Here is a 22,104-nt window from a genome sequence, read left to right as displayed (position 1 = left end):
TACGACTTGTCATGTTTTGTTTCTCAGATAAACATTTGGGTTTCAGTGGTACTGTGGAGACAAATGTTTAGTGTAAATTTCAAATCCCAGCGCATCAGCGAGTATCCTGAGAGAAGTGAGGTGCACTGGCCTCCTCTGAGATGAACAGTGCATTTGTCTGATTGGCACTGGCAAAATGTATGAGTATGCAGTGTTATCTTTAAGGAATAGTTCAGCCAAAAATGAAAATTCTGTCATTTACTCACCCTCCTGTTTTTCGAAACACATAAGATTTCTTCTGTGGAAATAAAAGAATTTTTCATACCAAGTGAATGGTGACCATGTCTGTTTAGCAAGATTTTCAGCGAATAAAGACTTGTTTTATTTGTTATTTTATTGTTTTTCACACAAAGCTATTTATTGGCTTTATAAGACTTGGAATATAGTGCACAAATTTTATGGACCTTTTTAATGATGCTTTAATGTTTTTTTTTTTTTTTTTTATCTTGACAGACCCTGGCCCCCATTCACTTTCATTGTATGGAATAGACCAGCTCTGACATTCTGCTAAAATTATACTTTGGTGTTCCATGGAAGAAAAAAGTAATACAAGTTTGGAACATTTCCCACCAGAAAATAGGGTCATAAACATTTATAGACATTTGTCCTGAGAATCATGTCATGAGCACATTGGAGAAATATATCCAGAGAAACATTGGATCTTATCTAAATGTAATGTCCAATTATTCCCCAGTATTCCAATTGGGGCACTGATAAGAAACTGAAAAAACAATTTGACGTAGCTGCCACTGTTGATTACAGAACTCAGTAGGGACACTGCCCAGCCTGCCACCCCCATCCCCCCCTCTGCTAATCCTACTCATTTGTATGGTCATACCATTACTCCACATAAACATCAGAGCAGACAACAGAAGGTTATTTGGTGTGTATCCTACACTGTTTCCATCTCTCTCAGGATGGCCAGGTCCAGCTCAGCACAAAACACCTGCAACTGGATTATGGCTCTTCTCGCGCTTTGGTCCATGGTCTCTCTGATTGTTATTGTGGTGTGGTCAACCTGGTCCCCCATGTTTAGCATTGCACAATGCAGAGCAGAGCAGCAGGCCTTAATAGAAAAAATGGAGGGAGCCAAGGTGTTGAAAGAAAGGGAGAAGGAAGTCTTGAAAACTACACTAAAGCTGAGCTATGAGAACCAGACCAAACTGCAAGAGGAACTGGAGAATATCTTGGAGAGCCAGAGGGAAACCAATACATCTCTAACCGACAGTCTGCAGATTCAGGTGAGTTTTAGCAAATGTACTAGAGGTGAACATATTTTGAATATGTTATGTGCATATGAATGAGTACACTTTTAACTTTTCCTTAATTATACCAACAAAAGAGTATCAAAAAGTGCCATTGTATTGTCATCGGCACCACATGCAGTAATCTATGTATTTTGGATAAGTAAAGTTTTTTTAGACATGCAACATGGCCGTAAAATGTTTTTGGACATGATCATGGTAACTGCATAATATTATTTGAAGTACCCCAGAGTTTTGTATAAATATCATGGTCCATAAATAAAATAATCTTTCAGTACCATGGTATTAACATCTGATATTATTACATGGTGCCACCGCAGCATTTTTTGTTGTTGTTGTTGTTGTTGTTGGTATGGGAACAAAAAAAAAAGTTCACCCAAAAATGAAAATTCTTTCATCACTTACTCACCTTCATGCCATCCCAGATGTGTCTGACTTACTTTCTTCTGCAGAACACAAATGAAGATATTTAGGAGAATAAATCAGCTCTTGGGGTCTATAAAATGCATGTGAATTGTGGCCAAAATTTTAAAGGTGCAAAAAGCATATAAAGGCATATAAAAGTAATCCATATGACTCCAGTGATTAAATCCATGTCTTCAGAAGTGATATGATAGGTGTGGTTGAAAAACAAATCAATATTTAAGTAATTTTTTACTATAAATCTCCACTTTCACTTCCACATTCTTCTTTTGATTTTGCCGAATCACATTCTTAATACATATCACTATCTACTGGGCAGGGAGAAGAACTTATTGTAAAAAAACAACTTAAATATTGATCTGTTTCCCACCAACACCTATCATATCACTTTTGAAGACATGGATTTAATCACTGGAGTCGTATGGATTAATTTTATGCTGCCTTATAATGCTTTTTGGAGTTTCAAAATTTTGGTCACCATTCACTTGCAATGTATGGACCTACAGAGCTGAAATATTATTCTTAAAATCTTTGTGTTCAGTAGAAGAAAATCATAACATCTGGGATGGCATGAGGGTGAGTAAATGATGAGCAAATTTTCATTTTTGGGTAAACTATACCTTTAAAAAATTTAGTGATATAAAGTTTAAATAAGTAATTTGACTGATGTTTAATGAAAGAACTAACATTTTTGTTGGATTTATTTTAAAATTTTAGATTATCTTAAAGGATAACATGACCGCTTTGGAAAATAACAGAATCATGCACCAGAATGAGCATGAAAGACTTTCTTCTGAGCTGGCTCAACAGGAGGGTAGGAGAGGCTAATTTAAAAATATTTCTCTTTGTTTTATCTTTAATTTTTGCCTTTTTAATCAATGACAATGCCAGTGAAACCAAATACGTCATCATGAAAACATTTTCATCTGAAAAATGAGACCATATGGAATGGACTTATCTAATGACACTCTCCAGACGTTGTGATTTAATGAGACAGAAATGTTCTTTACTCAAAAACATTTTGACTGATGTCCTCACTTTAAATTTGGTTCTCGTCTAGACGGGAATTGTCGGGTTGGGATTGAGAAAGTCTCGTGAGAGTCACATTTACTTTTATTAAATAACGGTTAGGGTTTTAGGGATTGGAATAGGGTTTCTGTGGGACTCCAAATGCCTAAAAGTGTGTAATGTTATTTTAATGGAACAGTACACACTTTTAAGTATGTAGCCAAAAAGTGTGCAAAGTTTGGGACATCATAAAATCGCACCATTTAGAAGCAAATGCTGGTGCTTAGTGACGCACTTCCGGTCATCGTTAAATCGTCAATGTACACAACAGATTCCTCACATCTCATTTATACATCTCGTCATGAATTATTTCTTATGTAATTTATTATATAGAAATTATATAATTATAAAACTCCATTTACCATCCCCTTTGATTTATTCTTCCTCAATTCATCTACGCTTCCCATTGGCAATCGGAACACATTCAAATCTATAACTAAAGCCATCCCCAACTCTATTTTATGTTTAATTAAAGGAATTTTTACGAATTCTATTCCCATCACTCTGTGTCTCCCACAGCTTTTAACTGGAGGTTGTGACTTTAATCAAATTAAATTCTCAAACAAAACAATTCGAAATAGGTTTGATAACATCTCGTACCCTATAGTAGCTTACAGAAACTCGATTTCACAAATTTTCTCGAAAAAACCATTCACATGCTACGAATGAAATATTTAAGATTCCCCATAACTCGCAGATTCAAAGAAATCCATTTTACATTTTTAAACGGAGTATATCCATCCAGTGAATTCTTATGACAAAGATTTGGAATTGAAACCAGTAAATGTGTATTCTGTGACAATACTGAAACTACTGATCATTTATTTTTCCATTGTATGTATGCAGATGCTTTATGGCTTGATATACAGGACTGGCTTTACCCAAAGGTTCCTCACCTTGAAATCTTTACTCAAAAGTTTATGGACTTGTTATGAACAATGACAGAGATGACTTTCTGGTTAATAACATCCTTATTCTGGGAAAATTTTATATACACAAGTCAAAGTACATGAAAGTGAAACCTAGGTTTGTGTATTTCATAATGATTTTATTTCTTATACAAAAATTACTTTTTTCAAATTGTGATCAGTTGAATGTCACTTTGGTGAATTAAAGTACCAATTTCCTTCCGAAACTGCAAAATCTGAAAATTATTCCAAACTTTTGGCCACCAGTGTATATACTGTATACACACACACATACACCGATCAGTCACAACATTAAAACCACCTGCCTAATATTGTGTAGGTCCCCCTCGTGCCCCCAAAACAATGCCAACCTGCAACTCAGAGTAGCATTCTGAGATGTTATTCTTCTCACCACAATTGTACAGAGCGGTTATCTGAGTTACCATAGACTTTGTCAGTTCGAACCAGTCTGGCCATTCTCTGCTGACGTCACTCATCAACAAGGCGTTTTCGTCCACAGAACTGCTCCTCACTGGATGTTTTTTGTTTTTGGCACCATTCGGAGTAAATTCTAGAGACTGTTGTGTGTGAAAATCCCTGGAGATCAGCAGTTACAGAAATACTCAAACCAGCCCATCTGGCACCAACAATCATACCACAGTCTAAATCACTGAGACCACATTTTTCCCATTCTGATGGTTGATGTGAACATTAACTGAAGCTCTTGACCTGTATCTGCATGATTTTATGCACTGCACTGCTGCCACATGATTGGCTGATTAGATAATCGCATGGATGATTGTTGGTGCCAGACGGGCTGGTTTGAGTATTTCTTGGTTTTAGATATCTGCATTAATAAATAAAATAATATATTACTTTAAATAATATTTTAAACACTACATAAAATATTGATGTTTCCTCCAATGGACAATCACTTTTCTATTGTTTTTTTTATGGTTGTTTGTCATTTGATGCCACCCAAATTGCAAAAGATTATTGGACTGGATTCTGATAAAACTTTTGTATGAATTTTGCATGCTACTCTCGCGAGACATTCCAAGCCCAATGGCTACCTTCTAGACACGTGCCTGTAATTTTCCTTATGATGTCATGTTGCTCTGACAAAATTAGGTTTTTGTCATTTCGGTTGTCGGCTGGGCATTTAAACATCTTCAGAATAAAATATCATATCAAATTATTTTATTACGTGGAAAAAATAAATAAATAAATAAATAAATAAATATATATATATATATATATATATATATATATATATATATATATATTTTTTTTTTTTTTTACTCTTGTTTTGTGCAGCTCTTATTGGAACACTGTGGGTTCATTTGACCAGTGAGGCGCATCTCTTGGATTCATGCGCCGCTCTACGTGATGCGGCGAACAGTCAGCAGGTGGCAGCAGAGAGTCAGAGAAAAGCCTGTGATTCCAAAACAACTCACCTAGGCAAGCAACTGTGAGTGATTATAACCAAAACTTTCTAGCAAGTCAGTCCACTGGCGGCCATTTTTGGAACGCTCCCGGGAGGCTATTTCCAGTCATGTTAGTGCAGCTCCTATATACTTGAATGGGGGAACACCGAAATCACAAAAACGATTGGTCAAGATTACGATTAAAGAAAATATTTCAAAATAGCGGTAAAATCTGACAACGTTGGTATTATAGATTGTGCTTCTTTACCTCAGATTACGCAATAAATAAATAAATAAATATCCCGGCTTTTATAGCTTATGCGCATGCGCTGTCGAGATGATAGCCAGGCGACGTCTGTATCTTAAAGGTGATTGGCCCTTTTACCTGTAAAGCGGGACTTCCTTTCTACATCCGTTGACCGTTGGGTGCTGGAGCTTCTTGGTTGAGCGTTCCAATTTCACCCATTAATTTTAATAGAAGTGACTCATCCCTGCTAAATAATCTCTGTTATAACCTAACCAAGCTTGATGCATGACGTTTATGTTTGTACTGGGTGGGTTTGCTCTTTCATTTGTTTCTTTTTCCATCTTGCAGACAAATTTGCAAGGCTGAAGGATGAGGGACAGAGGACTGCCATAACCACAAAAGGAAACACCAAAGTTTCTTCTAATTTCAGTTGATAGCGGACATTTGAATACAGTATATGTGGCATATTAGTTTTAACCTCTCTAACTCATTTCTCATTATCTACATTGATTTCTTGATGATTAATGATTTCTAATCATTAATCAAATACTCCAGCTCTCTTGCTCTCTCCTGACACTGTTTATGTGGCCTCATCTTTTGATTGTCTGTACTTCACCAAATAATATTTTTTAATATTTTATTATTCATATTCTGTAAAACTTAGTCTTATTGTCTGTTGATTCATGTATAAACACCTAATAATAAATTGCACTTACTGTAGGTAAAACAAAAAAAGTTAAAATCCATTATCTGGAGTTTGCAACCACTCAGAACAAACATCTATTGTAATGGACATTAAAATATCTATTAAAAAATGATAATAAACTGATTATTATTATTATTATTTTTAATTGATTATCAATTATGGCTACCGTCAGAATAGAAATAGAGCAAGATCATATTTTTTTGCATCCCTGGAACCTGAATTGGGACCTGAAAGGGTTAAAATCCTTATATTTTTTGTTTCTTTAGCTTCTCTACAAGTGTATGAGGTTAAGCACAATCACTAAGCATAAAGACTATTCAAAACTTTATTAGATAATAGATCAATAGAAGATAATTTCAGCCTAAGGTGGTGTGCTTTGTATTTTTGTTTTAAACATAATACTTCTAATTATTAGAAATCTAATATTAAAAATCACCCAGTTGGATTAGACTGATAGTATGTTTCACATTTAAAAATTGTAAAGGCTGTTTGTTAATTTGTATACCGCTCACTAAACCTCCTTATTTCAGAGTGACTCAGGATTTCAACCAGTTAATTTAATAAACTTAAGACGAATGCTGCCATTTTTGGACAATGTGCCTGTGTTCCCAGGCTTAGTCCTCTGGGAATCAGACATGCTTACTAAAGCATCACTCAAAACAACATTTCTCTGCAGAATTTTTGCAGATTAATCTTAAAGGAATATTCCGGGTTCGATCCAAGTTAAGATCAATCAACAGCATTTGTGGCATAACATTGATTACCACAAAAATTAATTTAGACTCGTTCCTTCTTTAATTTAAAAAAAAGTAAAAATCTGTGTTACAGTGAGGCACTTACAATGGAAGTGAATGGGGCCAGTTTTCGGAGGGTTTAAAGGCAGAAATGTGGAGCTTATTATTTTATAAAAGCACTTACATTAATTCTTATGTTATTGTAAACCTCATGTATTATTTGAGCTGTTATTCCGAACCTGAATGCTGTTAAATTTTCTGTGGAACACAAAATGAGAATTTTGAAAGAATCTTCAAGCAGCTCTTGTCCCTTCTGTACAAAAACGGTTCATTGTGTCCATGGCTATCAAGCATTACAAAAGACAAATTGTCCAAGTTGTCTGCAGGACACATGTGCTAAATTGTATGTCTTCTGAAGGCATACAATTGCTTTGTGTGAAAAGTCCAGCAGAGTGGAAGGATAATATATGAATAAGGACTTAAATGTCTGTCTGTTCCTCACACAAAGTTCTCATATAGCTTCAGAAGACTTGGAGTATATTGTAGAAGTCATTCAGACTACTTTTATGGTGGTTTTATGGTGTTTTGTTGCTGATGTGGAGCTTGACAGCCTTGGTCACTATATGATTTTCCAATATACAAAAACAGCTTTAGGTAATAAGTACAAAAGGGTAGCTAAAGAAAAGTAGCCTATTTTTAATTATTGACACATGGAGTCAAACAGCACTATCTCTTTGTGAACTTTCTTTTGTTTTTCCATTAGGCCTACCAATCAACTTTTTTTTTTTTTTTTTTTTTTCATTTATAAAAATGAGAAACCTAAATTATTTAACTAATTAGAAAAATTCTGGATAAGAAAATGTGGATGATGTGCAGTAAAACTTGATACTGAAATGAGATAGTATATTATTAATTTGTTTTTGAATAATAAAAAAAACTAATTTATGTTCATATTTTAATTTAAAATATACATTATTCAGCAGGTTTTCCCTAATGATTCAATTTATCCTTTGATGTGACACACAGTCACAAGATCATATGGTTTGTTCCCTACTAAAATTGAGACTCTTTTTACTATAAACATTTTGTCAAATTATGGGCAAAATCTGAAAAGGCAAGCACACTTTGTAACACTTTAAGTAGGCCTATATACACTATATAATAATCAATATTTTCATTTATTTATTTATTTTAACACATCTGTGCAATCATCTTCCCATCTAATTGGTACTGATATTTTAAATATAAACTGTATCATTAATAAAGGTTTACTGATGATACATACACTACCATTCAAAAGTTTGGGGTCAATTGCCTGAAATGTTTCTCATTATCCTAAAAATCTTTTGATCTGAAGACATATGCTTAAATGTTTGAAATTAGTTTTGTAGACAAAAATATAATTGTGCCACCATATTAATTTCAGAGAATGTATTTTTACATTTAGCAGACACTTTTATCCAAAGCAACTTACAGTGCCCTTATTACAGGGACAATCCTCCTGGAGCAACCTGGAGTTAAGTGCCTTGCTCAAGGACACAATGGTGGTGGCTGTGGAAATTGAACCAACAACCTTTTGCTTATCAGTTCAGTGCTTTAGTCCACTACACCACCACTACTCCAATTTATTTCATTATATATATATACACACATACAGGTGCATCTCAATAAATTAGAATGTCGTGGAAAAGTTCATTTATTTCAGTAATTCAACTCAAATTGTGAAACTCGTGTATTAAATAAATTCAGTGCACACAGACTGAAGTAGTTTAAGTCTTTGGTTCTTTTAATTGTGATGATTTTGGCTCACATTTAACAAAAACCCACCAATTCACTATCTCAAAAAATTAGAATACATCATAAGACCAATAAAAAAAACATTTTTAGTGAATTGTTGGACTTCTGGATGTATGTTCATTTACTGTATATGTACTCGATACTTGGTAGGGGCTCCTTTTGCTTTAATTACTGCCTCAATTCGGCGTGGCATGGAGGTGATCAGTTTGTGGCACTGCTGAGGTGGTATGGAAGCCCAGGTTTCTTTGACAGTGGCCTTCAGCTCATCTGCATTTTTTGGTCTCTTGTTTCTCATTTTCCTCTTGACAATACCCCATAGATTCTCTATGGGGTTCAGGTCTGGTGAGTTTGCTGGCCAGTCAAGCACACCAACACCATGGTCATTTAACCAACTTTTGGTGCTTTTGGCAGTGTGGGTAGGTGCCAAATCCTGCTGGAAAATGAAATCAGCATCTTTAAAAAGCTGGTCAGCTGAAGGAAGCATGAAGTGCTCCAAAATTTCTTGGTAAACGGGTGCAGTGACTTTGGTTTTCAAAAAACACAATGGACCAACACCAGCAGATGACATTGCACCCCAAATCATCACAGACTGTGGAAACTTAACACTGGACTTCAAGCAACTTGGGCTATGAGCTTCTCCACCCTTCCTCCAGACTCTAGGACCTTGGTTTCCAAATGAAATACAAAACTTGCTCTCATCTGAAAAGAGGACTTTGGACCACTGGGCAACAGTCCAGTTCTTCTTCTCCTTAGCCCAGGTAAGACGCCTCTGACGTTGTCTGTGGTTCAGGAGTGGCTTAACAAGAGGAATACGACAACTGTAGCCAAATTCCTTGACATGTCTGTGTGTGGTGGCTCTTGATGCCTTGACCCCAGCCTCAGTCCATTCCTTGTGAAGTTCAAGAATTTGGCTGAATCGATTTTGCTTGACAATCATAAGGCTGCGGTTCTCTCGGTTGGTTGTGCATCTTTTTCTTCCACACTTTTTCCTTCCACTCAACTTTCTGTTAACATGCTTGGATACAGCACTCTGTGAACAGCCAGCTTCTTTTGCAATGAATGTTTGTGGCTTACCCTCCTTGTGAAGGGTGTCAATGATTGTCATCTGGACAACTGTCAGATCAGCAGTCTTCCCCATGATTGTGTAGCCTAGTGAACCAAACTGAGAGACCATTTTGAAGGCTCAGGAAACCTTTGCAGGTGTTTTGAGTTGATTAGTTGATTGGCATGTCACCATATTCTAATTTTTTGAGATAGCGAATTGGTGGGTTTTTGTTAAATGTGAGCCAAAATCATCACAATTAAAAGAACTAAAGACTTAAACTACTTCAGTCTGTGTGCACTGAATTTATTTAATACACGAGTTTCACAATTTGAGTTGAATTACTGAAATAAATGAACTTTTCCACAACATTCTAATTTATTGAGATGCACCTGTATATATAATTTATTTATTTATTTTATTTTATTTTTAAATTGATGACTTGGACCAAATAATAAAGAAAAGCAGCCAATAAGTGCCCAACATAGATGGGAACTCCTTCAATACTGTTTAAAAATCATCCCAGGGTGATACCTCAAGAAGTTGAGAAAATGTCAAGAGTACATGTCTGCAAATTCTAGGCAAAATGTAGCCACACTGAAGATGCTAAAATATAACACAATTTTGATTTATTTTGGATTTTGTTTAGTCACAACATAATTCCCATAGTTCCATTTATGATGTCCCATAGTTTTGATGACTTTACTATTATTCTAAAATGTGAAAAAAAAAGTAAAGAATGAGTAAGTGACTCTAAACTTTTGAACAGTTCTTTTTGAAAAACCTTTTTACAAGTCAGATTTCAAACTGAAGTATGCTTGCACATAATAAATAGGTTATTGTTTCCAATGATACACAACTTATGTCTTTATTTAATACATCTCTATTTAATTCCATTGCAGAATTTCTATTCTAATAATTGAAAAGTTTATATGTACAGTATGCAAAGCAGTATGACATTATTGTGAATATGAATGATTTAATAATTCAATAATAAAATAATTAGTAAATACTGATATATATTTTAAACTGGACTTGAAGCAGTCAAGCAGATCAAATGTGGTAGGAAAAAATAAAGATGGTTACACCACACTGATGGAGCCTAAACTACTGACTGGATTTGAATTTTAATACGACAGTGCACATTAAAGCAGAACATTGAAAAGAAGAAAAGAAAGTGTTGAGGGAGGGAATAGCTGAGCTCTCCCTTCTTTGCCAACTTCCTGATTATAAAACCGAAGCACTCGTGACGTCCGATCACTTCGTAAACAACTGAAAATCCAATGAGTAGGTGCAGTATGATCACTCATTTGGTTTTAATACATATTTTGAATGCTGTATTTCATCTTAACCGTCTGAAATTATTTTAAACAGTGTCAACTAAGCCCGCTTCAAAAGAGTTTGTGGACATGGTGGCGCTCGCTGTATTCATTGGTTTTCCATGGAGCTGCTAATGCTAATAGTCAAAATATCTGCAGTTAAAAAACATGTTTGCAGACTTATTTATTTGTATACAAATATAGAATCGTATCAACAGCTCTTAGCTCCATCTTACAGCTCTTATAGGGTTTATTTTGCGGTTTTGTCCAGGATGTTTCAAGCTACAGTTGGAGGGTTGTGCAAGTTCCAGGATCTGATAGGAAACCCCAATGTTAAAATATTTACTGGAACTAGCATTCGGCTTTAGTGATGAATTTCTACATATGATCAGTGTCAAGCAAGTATAATGTGTTGATTCGGGTTTATTTTGATCACTGTTGCTCATTTTCACTGCTGTTTTAAGTGGACCTGTTCATGATAAGCTATTAAAGGAATTGTTCACCCAAAAATGAAAATGTTCTCATTATTTACTCACTCTCATGGCATCCTAGATGGGTGTGACTTTGTTTCTTCTGCAGAACACAAATGAAGATTTTAAGAAGAATATCTCAGCCCTGTTGGTCCTTCAATGCAAGTGGATGGTGGCCAGAACTTTGAAACTCCATAAAGTGCATAAAAGTAATCCTTACCACTCCTTTGGTTAAATCCATGTCTCAGGCGATATGGTAGGTGTGGGTGGGAAACAAATCAATATACTTTTTTTTTTTTTTTTTTTTTTTTAAACTATGAATTTCCACTATCACTTTCACATTCTTGTTCTTTTGTTTTTTTTGTGTGGTGATTTTCATTATTCGTGCATATCGCCACCTACTGGCCGGGGCTGGTCAAAGGTGGAGATTTGTAGTGAAAAAGGACTTGAATATTGATCTGTTTCTTACCCACGCCTATCATAACGCTTTAGAAGATGTGAATTTAACCACTGGAGTCTTAAGCCCAAAGTATACTTTGATTTTGATGTGAACGCTCTGCGTCTGTATACAAAGTATAAGTATACTCCATCTGACTGATCTGCGCTCATACACAGGCGGTTGGCGCATGAATGTACGAGACACCGGACTATTTCTCTTCAGAAGTTTAGACCCGTAAAGATGTCTTTTAAAGTCCTTCAGACTCGAGTTACACAAATGCAGGTATCTCCTGACCTCCTCATACATGTGTTCTTGACATGCATATCTACTGGTCTTATTGGATTACTTTTATGCCGGCTTTGTAATTTTTGGAGCTTCAGAGTTCTGGCCACCATTCACTTGCATTGTATGGACCTACAGAGCTGAGATATTCTTCTAAAAATCTTAATTTGTGTTCAGCAGAAGACAGAAAGTAATACACAACTGGGATGACATGAGGGTGAGTAAATGATGAAAATTGTCATTTTTGGGTGAACTATTCCTTTGCCTTATAGTGCACATGATATATAATGCATAATGTGTATATTATACCTTTTACCTTACAAATGTTCTGTGTAATTACCAGGGACTAAAAACGGTTCAAGGAATGAAAACAGAAAGCGAACAAAGTTTTTAGCAGAATGTAACTTGCAAAAGTGATTTTCAATTGTTCCAGAGTGAAAACTTTATTTTTAAATGCTGGTAACCAGTTATAACCGGTTATTTATTTATTTTTGATAATTTTTTATTTAAACTAAAGGCCAATGGGTTTATCACGGAAAATATTTGGAACTACACCACTTCATATTGCCCAAAAAATGAAACGTGTGCTTTGATCCTGAAGGAAGCTGCTGGATCACACATTTCTATGCCTTATTGACCGTTGTGGATGTTGCATTCTCTGAATGAAGACCTTTTTAAAAACTGTGTATAATTACTACATATACTGTACATGCACAGCTAATCCAGATATAAGAAAAACATTATTAGAGGTAAAAAGTACATTTCTCAGTTGTTTTCGTCTTCACTGAATTATTGTTAGATAAGATGAATTAATACTGATTTGATGCTGCTGGGTTTCCAGAAGCAGATCTGTAAATAAAATTATACTTAACTGTTAATGAAATGCTTGTAATCCACCACACAGGAAAAAAAAATTATTGCTTATTTTTGCTTATTTTGGTGAGGCAAGTAGCTTATTGTGGGCTTGTTTTTCCAGTGAGATCTGGAAACACTGCAATTGATATTTCACCTACCCCTTAGCACAGATTACTGTTATTTTAAAAAGAACGTTATTAACCATTCTTTTATTTTGTTCTAACTGGTAACCTTTTGGAAAGGAGGCTGCAGAACTTCTGAACGAAAACAAAAAAAATATAGTTTTTGCTCAGAACGAACCGAATTGAAAAACATTTCATTTTTAGTCCCTGGTAATTACAAGCTAACAGATTTATTGTGAAACTTTTTGTTGCGGACAGTATGTGGCTTTTATCACCTTTTCATTAATTCATTTTGCCATTCTGACCACTAAAATGAGTTACATGGTTAATGTTGGATTCCACTGTTGGTTTCTCTGCAGCCCTGCAAAGTGAAATAAACCATGATTGTGCCAAAGTGCTGAGGCATCAGAGGTAGCCAGAATGAGTTCATCAGGTGACATCTCCTCATCACACCGTCGAAGGAACACACGTAGGACCTGCCGCACCATCACTAAAGTTCTTACAGAACTTGACCCACCTGATTCAGGCAACAATGTCTCCATCTTGCATAGTGACAGAACCCCTGAGTCTCAAAATCCTACCAAATCATGTGGATGGAGAAAAACTAAGAAGAAAAGGGAGAAACCTCAAGCAGTCAATCAAACTGCCCCTACTGACTCACCTGTTTGTTTAAAAGAATCTACAAATCAAGAAACTGGTATAAACGGACACGTTTCTTTAAAGTCACATGAACCTGAGTCAGTGGTGCCTCAAAAAAATACTATCCCCAAAGCAAAGACTTCAAAAAGACATTATAAGGGCAGAAAGAAGGTAGACACTCAACCCTGTGAGAAAGGAGTGGATACCACCAAAGTTTGTTCTGAAAGAGTGGACAAATCTACACACAGTGCAAGCCCAGAATCACACAAAACAAAAAGGGGCACCAAAAGGACACACTTTCAGCACTCAAAAAAAATTAATACTCCCTCTGAAGTTTCTACAGGGCTTCCCACATTTACTACAAAATCTCACCGCCCTAAAAAGGAGATTTCCTCCTGTCACACTAACTATGATTGTAGCTCTAGACCACGCACTCCAAAACGGGGCAAGCTTCAGCCAAGCCATTTTCTCAGCTCTACACCTAAGTCGGACCTCCAACCCTTTTCTCCAAACAGAGCTGAGAGTAGTTGTTCACCAGACACACTTCCTAGGCCTCAGAACGTACCGACAAGTCCATTAAGGGTATGTGTAACAGTCATTATAGCATTCTTGATTGTTGACTGTTTGAAGTAATAGTTCACCCAAAAATGAAAATTCTCTCATCATTTACTCACCCTAATGTCATCCCAGATGTGTATGACTTTCTTTCTTCTGCAGATGCAAACAAAGATTTTTAGAAGAATATCTCAGCTCTGTTTGTCCATACAATGCAAGTGAATGGTGACCAAAACTTTGAAGATCCAAAAAGCACAAAGGCAGAATTAAAGTTTTAATTAAATCCATATGACTCCAGTGGTTAAATCAATGGCATCTGAAGCAATCCAATCGGTTTTGGGTTTGAACAGACCAGAAACTCCTTTTTCATCTTGCCATTGCAGTCTCTAGGCATGATCACACGATTTCAAGCTTGATTACACCTCCTGGTGTTTGATGCATGTGCAGAGCGCTAGATGGCACTAGGAAGCATAATCGAGCTTGAAATCATGATCGCCAAAGAGACTGCTGATGTCTAGATCTATAGTGAAAAAGGAGATTTATTTTGGTTTGTTCTCATCCAAAATCAGTTAGACATGGAAGACATGAATTTAACCACTGGAGTTGTATTGATTACTTTTATGCTGCCTTTATGTGCTTTTTGGACCTTCACAGTTTTGGTCACCATTCACTTCCATTGTAAGGAACAAATGAGCTGAGATATACTTCTAAAAATCTTCATTGTGTTCTGCAGAAGAAAGAAAGTTATACACATCTGGGATGGCAAAAGGGTGAGTTTTGGGAGGGCTATTCCTTAAACCGTAACAATTTTTCATTTGGTATTCTTGCAGGCACCTCCTCCAGATGCTACACCATCAAGAAGGGACAAACCTCAGAGGCTTGCTAAAGCAGGAAGACCAGGAGGTCGCAGGAAAGGGAATGTGCAGGAACAGTCAATCACCTCTCCCAAAGTGAAACGCTGCAAGAAGAGTGCAGCATCTCCAGTGGAATGTCCTCAGGAAGAGCCCTCCATTGAGATGCCTCCTGGCAGGCCTTGCTTGGAAACCCAGGAGCCAGAGCTTCAGGACTTGGGTATGAGGAAGAACTTTTTTTTTAGCATATACACATAGCATTCCATATTGCAGGTTGGCCAGTAGTGGTGGTGATTTTGATTAACTTCTGTGACTCGATTCTTTTTATTCTGTTCACCAAAAATATTTGTTCAGATTCCTTCACAGTGCCATCTTTTATTTTTTAAGGAAATTAATGAGGCTGTGTGGGATAGACACACAATCTCTTCAATGGGCTGTACTGCAGTTTAAAGTGTTTTGAATCGTTCCACAGACAAATCATTGAAAGAAATATCTTTCCAAGAACATTCAGTAGACAAAAAAACTCAAGACAACATGATTTGTGGAAAATCAGATGTGATCTGTGAGCTTTATACAGCTTTGTGCCATGCGTGCCATTGAAGAGATGGTAAGTCTGTCCCTCACAGCCTCATTTTCATTCAAGTTAAAATTCAAAGATGGTGCTACTGTGAATAAGGTCTATAGATTTGTTCATTGACCATTTCTTCAAGTTACGCCTTTGCGCCAGTAGATGGCGCCAAATGATCGTCTTTTCAGTAACTGTATTGCAACAAAAGCACAAGACTCATTCACAACCAGAACAAAACTAATTAGCCTTTATTAATATTTGCATGTCTACAATTCTACTAAGAGATTTCAGTGTTTAAGCATCATAAAGCATTTCCCCACAAATGACAACAAAGCATATCTATCATATTCTGAACTGCTGAGCACAACTTTTTATCAAGCTATACAATAATTATGAGTTTAAATATCATCCATATGTCATTGTAATGTGTGGTCATCACTCACTTTTATTCATAATTAATCTGGTCCCTTGTCTTGTTGAACAGATTGACGAAATGAATGAACGTCATGCATCTCTTCCTCTCGTTTAGCCGGTCAGAAATTCGATGATTCATTCAGTTCATTCATGAAAGAGTTTACCACTATGTTCAGTTCATTCATGTATAACAAGACTGTCTGGTTCAGTGAAGGGGCATATTTGCTTAGCTTGTCAAACCAATGATATGCTCCTTCACAGCCCACAGTCGAATGCTATTGGCTTGCGCTATAGAAAAAAAACAGGACAAAGCAACACAAATGGAATTTGCGCAACATTTCCATCCGTATACATTCATAAATTGGGGATTATGTTTTGTGCATTCCCTTTCTCTCCTTGTTGAACACGTTTGACTCACATGCCGAACTGAACGAACAACATACCGCTTCATTGAGTCGTTCAGCAGATCCTCTTCTATGAATGAGATTACTGAGTCGTTCAGTTCGTTCACGAATGAGTTTACCAGTACATTCTGTTCATTCATGAATGACACCTCTCATCTTGTTTAGACTCAAATGACCAACTAGTACTAGTTCAGTGAAGGGATGTGTTTGTTCAGTGGGTGAAACCAATGATATGCTTTTCACAGTTCACACTCGAATGCTATTGGCTCATGCTATAGTCAGTCTTTACAATCATGAAATGCCACTTAAGCAGTCTCACGCTTCAAACTACAGCGCATTAGCTTAGAAAGGGAGAGACATCAGTGAACAAAAAAACAATATTTATCAGTGCATGTAGGTGAGCGAGAACGATTCATCACTTAAAACATTAGTTCAAACATTCACGAACGAAACATCACTACTTGCCATCAGTTGATCACAACATTCTCATATGCAATGCTAAAGCACTTTTGAATGCTATTCTGTATAAGAGCATAAAATCAGTTATTTTAGTGCTGTGATACATGTTATGTACCCAGCCATTCAAAACATGTCCTATGACCTCTCAATGGAGCTGAGCCTTCAAGAGGAGCCCCACCCCATCAACGAATCCCTCTTGCAGGAAGAGGACCAGGATGATGATGATGAAGAAGAGGAGCTGCCCAGCTTCTTGCAGCAGGACAATAAAAGTGAGTGAGTGCTACATGGAAAAACAGGACAATTTAAAGATGCAACCTGTTATTTTGATCAGTGTTATGAAATGAACTGTTTAATTCCAGAACCTTTGTCAATCTCAGAGGGACTTTGCGTGTGGTTCAAACTGAGGAAATATCCGTACTGGCCAGCAGTGGTATGTACAGTACACTTAGGCACAGCTAGTGTAGATTATAGCTCATTGTTTAAAACTGTAGTTGATTTGGAAGCTTACGCATCTGTTCCATAGGTTAAAAGTGTGAATCACAAGAGCAAAAAGGCGAGCATTGTGTTTATTGATGGTTTCCTGTTCGATCAAAAGGGAATCAGAAAAGGGTAAGAATTCAACTACTATTTGTAGAATTTATAATAAATACCACAGTCTTTAAATTGAATTGGTCTTAATATCCTCACTCTTTTTCCCTTAAGTTTTTCTGTATCCATGCGAACCCTAAAGCCTTTTGATTGTGAAGAGTCAGATAAACTTGTGGTAAAGTGGAATTTCTCTGATTTGGCTATTGTGACAATGTTTTGTTAATGTTTTGGGATAGTTCTACCAAAACTGAAAATTCTCTCATCATTTACTCATACCAACCCAGATGTGTATGACTTTCTTTCTTCTGCAGAACACAAATGAAGATTTTTAGAAGAATATTTCAGCTCTGTAGGTCCTCACAATGCAAGTGAATGGTGGCCAGAACTTTGATTTTCCAAAAATCACATAAAGCCAGCATAAAAGTAATCCACACGACTCTGGTGGTTTAATCCATGTCTTCTAAAAGGATTTGATAGGTGTTGGTGAGAAACAGATCAGTATTTAATTCCTTTTTTACTGTAAATCTCCATTTTCACTTTCACTTCCACATTCTTATTCTTTTGTTTTTTGACGATTGCATTATTCGTGCAAATTGCCACCTACTGGTCGGGGCTGGTCAAATGTGGAGATTTATAGTGAAAAAGGACTTAAATATTGATCTGTTTCTCACCAACACCTGTCATATTGCTTCTGAAGACATTGATTTAACCACTGGAGTCGTATGGATTACTTTTGTGCTGCCTTTATGTCCTTTTTGGAGATTCAATGTTCTGGCCACCATTTGCTTGGACATAATATGGACCTAAAGAGCTGAGAAATTCTTCTAAAAATCTTTGTTTGTGTTCTGCAGAAGTAAGAAAGTGAAACACATCTGGGATGGCATGAGGGTGAGTAAATGATGAGAGAATTTGAATTTTTCTGTGAACTATTCAGTGTAATTACTCTTTCAGAATGCATGCTCACTATTTCCATATTTCTGCAATTAGTGTGCTTTTTAGTCCTTGCTATGCTGAGCATATTTAAGACATTTTTTAAAATAGGACATGTTATTTACACTTCTGTTAGGACATAGCGAAAGCGATGTACGGCAGTGCTATTACCTGGTCTCTGGAACTGATATCAGACTATAGAATCCGCATTGGTATGTACGTCTGTTTGTCTGTGTGTGTAATATTGAACATTTTTAGAAAGAAAAAAAGTAACTACAACAAACAGCCATTTATTTACAAGTTTCATTTCTGGTTTAGAGTTCATTTGTTGCATTCTCTAGAAATATTATGGCCATGTGAGGAAAGCAGTTAAGTCCTCTGCATTATTATTATTATTTTACTGCTGTTGTCTTTTATAGCTTTCAGTTCCAGGAGTATGACATATTGTATTCTTTGTGTGCCATAAACATATGACAAGCCTAACATTTGATGGCTCTTCATACCAGCCAATTGTAATGCACAATGTATGCAAACATGGAACATATTGAATATCACCTTTCTTGAGAATACAGTTTTTCATTTAAGCATCTATAATTTGAACTAAATTTCCCACATACGTCTATACAGTATTTGTTCTTGTGTGTGCTGATGTTTTGCTTGTGAATCAAGTAACCAAATATCAGAGATGCAAAATAGTTTAAATTCAGAATGTTTTTTTTTTTTCTTCTGGCAGGTTGTGGCTCCTTCACTGGTTCCTTCATCGAATATTGTGCTGCAGACATCAGTATGTTTCCTTTCGTAACAGATCAACATACTCATACTGTATCTAAATAGTTTATAGTTGTAGAAATTATGTGATTCTTTTTACATTAACCTATTACAATCAAATTAACCATACAAATTGTAGTTATTCTCCTTTTACTCATAGATCAAGTCTCAAGATACATTTTTTTTTTTTTTACATAAGTTTGTATCGGACAAACTTACTGTACATTCCAACTGTATTTCTCAATCAGCCTACCCACTCAATATAAGCCAACATACAATCCCTATTCACCAGTATTGACTTAACAGAAATGATCCTTTGATTCTGTGATCCCAGGTTGCCCACTAAGAAAAAAGTATTCTGAAGGGAAATCAGTGCTGACCTTCCCCAGTCAGGAGATTCTGAGTGAGCAGTGCAACAACTCAGAAGAAAACATAGAGGACATTGTTGTGGAAGAGCAAGATGAGCACCTTTCGAAGAAGGTGCTGCCAGATCGATCAAAAGCTGCACGCAACCGTGCCAACAAGCTATTGGTTGACTTCATCGTCAACAAGCGAAAAGTGGAAAATCGCTTACTGGTACGATAAGCAACACTGCAATTTTTTTAATTTTAAAACAATATACTGTTTAAAGGATGATGAATATCATACAGCATATTTAGAAATGCATTTATAATTTGAGTACTGTACATTTCCATTGTGACAAAAAGATTTATGCACATTAAAATGCCAGTATTTCTGGTCCTAACTCTTTGTCTGGTGCTCATAGGCAGTCATCAGTGGTCAGGAGTCATCTAAATGGCTTCAAGCCCTCATGAAGCCTACTCGCCGAGTGGTTGATGTCTATCTGGAAGATGAGGAACAGGTTGATAAGGTGTACCGTTACCTGAACAAAGTCTGCGACAATGCCCCTCAAATAAACACCTGCCTGGTAAACATGGCTGCTGACAGGATCTGCCTTATTCTTGATGTGCTCCTGCCAGAGGTAATCGGTTCATTCATGATGTTTTAACATCAATGGCAGTTGAGCTTTTCCCATTTTGAGTCACGTAGGATAACCATGTTTCAATGAAAAATTTTTTTTAGGCAATTATTCACGCCATTGCTGGAGTCCACAAGCTTTCCCTGGAGAAAGCAGAGGAGAAGTATCGCAGAGGGCCGTGCTTTAGTAATAGGTAGAGTAACATGAAGATTTGTGAACCTACATGCCTCTTTAACCCTGCAAATTGAATCTTGCATCTTCATTTGTTTTTGTTTTTCTTTATTCTGTTTAAGAGAGAGACGGGAGTTTGACATGATGATTGAACAGCATGAAACTGAAATCGCACAGCGTTATCAATAGTGACAGTCCACAGGCAAAAGCAAAATGAAAACAGCTATTTTCAAGAAACATGGACTTCTGTGGCAGTTAATCCTTGTGTATAGGAGTGTGTTTTTTCTTGGGAAATCTTGATTGTCATTGTGTAATAAACTAATCTGAGTTTTAATATTTTTTTTATTTTTTTATTGTCATGCCTCTAAGAGAAAAAATCAGACTTTCTGGGCTGAGTATGATATCCCATAATAACATGATCAATATGCTAAAGTCATGAAAATATGTTGCTGTCAAGTTGCGTGCAGTGTGTACTATATGTACCAGTAAGCATGTAACATGCATTGTAATAATAGATAAAAACATTTTAATACATTTAAATGCGATGAATGTGGGAATGTGATACATTGTTTTAAAATTGCTTAAGCAAGTGTGTTTAAGGTGGCATGGGGTGTTTGTAACTATTTGTAATGTAAAAGTGTCAAGGTGCATTATCAAGACACTTTTGTCTCTTTAAAACCTCCAAAATGTTTTATCCTCATTATTGTGAGAATATGAATTTTCCATAGATGGATGATATGATTTTTTATTTTATTTTTTTGACCACTTGACAGTTCACAATATATTTGTAATACATAGAGGGTTTTTCTACTCGACAGTATAAAAGTGTTTGATGCCAAAGGAATCAAGCATTTTAGTGTAACATAAGAGTTCTGGCTTCATGCACATATCTTATACAAGACTTAATTGTTGTTTTTAAATAAATCTTTATTTTGAAACACCCACCATTATATACTTAGTATTACTGTAAACATTTACATCCTTTGAAAATTCTCTTTATATTTAAACATTCTTTTTGTAAACTTTTTGTTTCAAATACTTTTTACATTATGTGCTGACTTCCACAAATTGTGGCTACGCAGCTATATCGTCCCTCATTCTTTATTACCCTATGTAAAGGTACTTTTCAGTTGGTCTGTTTACTATAAATGCAATATACAAGATCACAATAGCATGGATATTATATATGAAATTCACGCCTTGATCATGTAAGTCAACCTTACTATCAAAGTAAAAGGAATGAGAGATTCAGGGTCCACCAGAAAACTCAGGTATGACCTTGTTTGAGGTATCTGAAGAGGACAGGTTCCTTATGAATATCTACAGTATATGGGGAAAAAAAATGTTATGCACTTCCTGAAAACATGGCACTTCTGAAGGAGTTGTGATGTGACAGTATGTGCCTCCATACTGAGAAGAAATCCAAATTTGGGATTCGGAACATTACTGTATGTCTCAAGTCTGTTTCCTGTTTCTATGGAGCAGACAGAGCATCCAAATCCTATGAAAACATTCTCTAAAGCAGTGGTTCTCAAATCAGTCCTGGAGGCCCCCCAGCACTGCACATTTTGTATGTCACCCTTTTCTGACACACCCAATTTAAGTACTGGAGTCTCCACTAACGAGCTGATGAGT

The 22,104-nt window shown here is 36.2% G+C and overlaps 2 protein-coding genes across 5 annotated transcripts; both read left to right on the top strand.

Annotated features, from left to right (window-relative positions):
• The first annotated feature begins 664 nt into the window (after nt 1-664).
• LOC127441291 (uncharacterized) lies at nt 665-7,574 on the top strand. 3 transcript variants are annotated; one of them, XM_051698514.1, is made up of 4 exons: nt 670-1,280; nt 2,445-2,541; nt 5,021-5,164; nt 5,726-7,574. In XM_051698514.1, exons 1-4 carry the CDS (start codon nt 957-959, stop codon nt 5,809-5,811), a joined length of 651 nt encoding a protein of 216 aa, XP_051554474.1. In that variant the 5' UTR covers nt 670-956; the 3' UTR covers nt 5,812-7,574. The 3 variants fall into 3 exon arrangements, with proteins under 3 accessions (XP_051554476.1, XP_051554474.1, XP_051554475.1); XM_051698515.1 differs by having other exon boundaries at nt 686-1,280; nt 5,021-5,174; XM_051698516.1 differs by lacking the exon at nt 5,021-5,164 and having other exon boundaries at nt 665-1,280.
• A 3,269-nt stretch (nt 7,575-10,843) lies between these two features.
• Nucleotides 10,844-22,089, top strand: LOC127441279 (PWWP domain-containing DNA repair factor 3B-like). Of its 2 annotated transcripts, none has more exons than XM_051698493.1 (13): nt 10,844-10,943; nt 13,503-14,364; nt 15,168-15,408; nt 17,153-17,302; nt 17,393-17,463; nt 17,557-17,642; nt 17,736-17,796; nt 18,688-18,763; nt 19,285-19,335; nt 19,654-19,895; nt 20,086-20,301; nt 20,403-20,491; nt 20,592-22,089. In XM_051698493.1, the coding sequence occupies exons 2-13, from the start codon at nt 13,564-13,566 to the stop codon at nt 20,656-20,658; spliced, it is 2,151 nt and encodes a 716-aa protein (XP_051554453.1). In that variant the 5' UTR covers nt 10,844-10,943; nt 13,503-13,563; the 3' UTR covers nt 20,659-22,089. The 2 variants fall into 2 exon arrangements, with proteins under 2 accessions (XP_051554453.1, XP_051554454.1); XM_051698494.1 differs by having other exon boundaries at nt 10,883-10,947.
• The last annotated feature ends 15 nt before the right edge of the window (nt 22,090-22,104 follow it).

Source organism: Myxocyprinus asiaticus, chromosome 5 (genome assembly GCF_019703515.2).
Source record: "Myxocyprinus asiaticus isolate MX2 ecotype Aquarium Trade chromosome 5, UBuf_Myxa_2, whole genome shotgun sequence".
Lineage (NCBI taxonomy): Eukaryota > Metazoa > Chordata > Actinopteri > Cypriniformes > Catostomidae > Myxocyprinus > Myxocyprinus asiaticus.
This window is presented reverse-complemented; position numbering and strand designations above follow the sequence as displayed.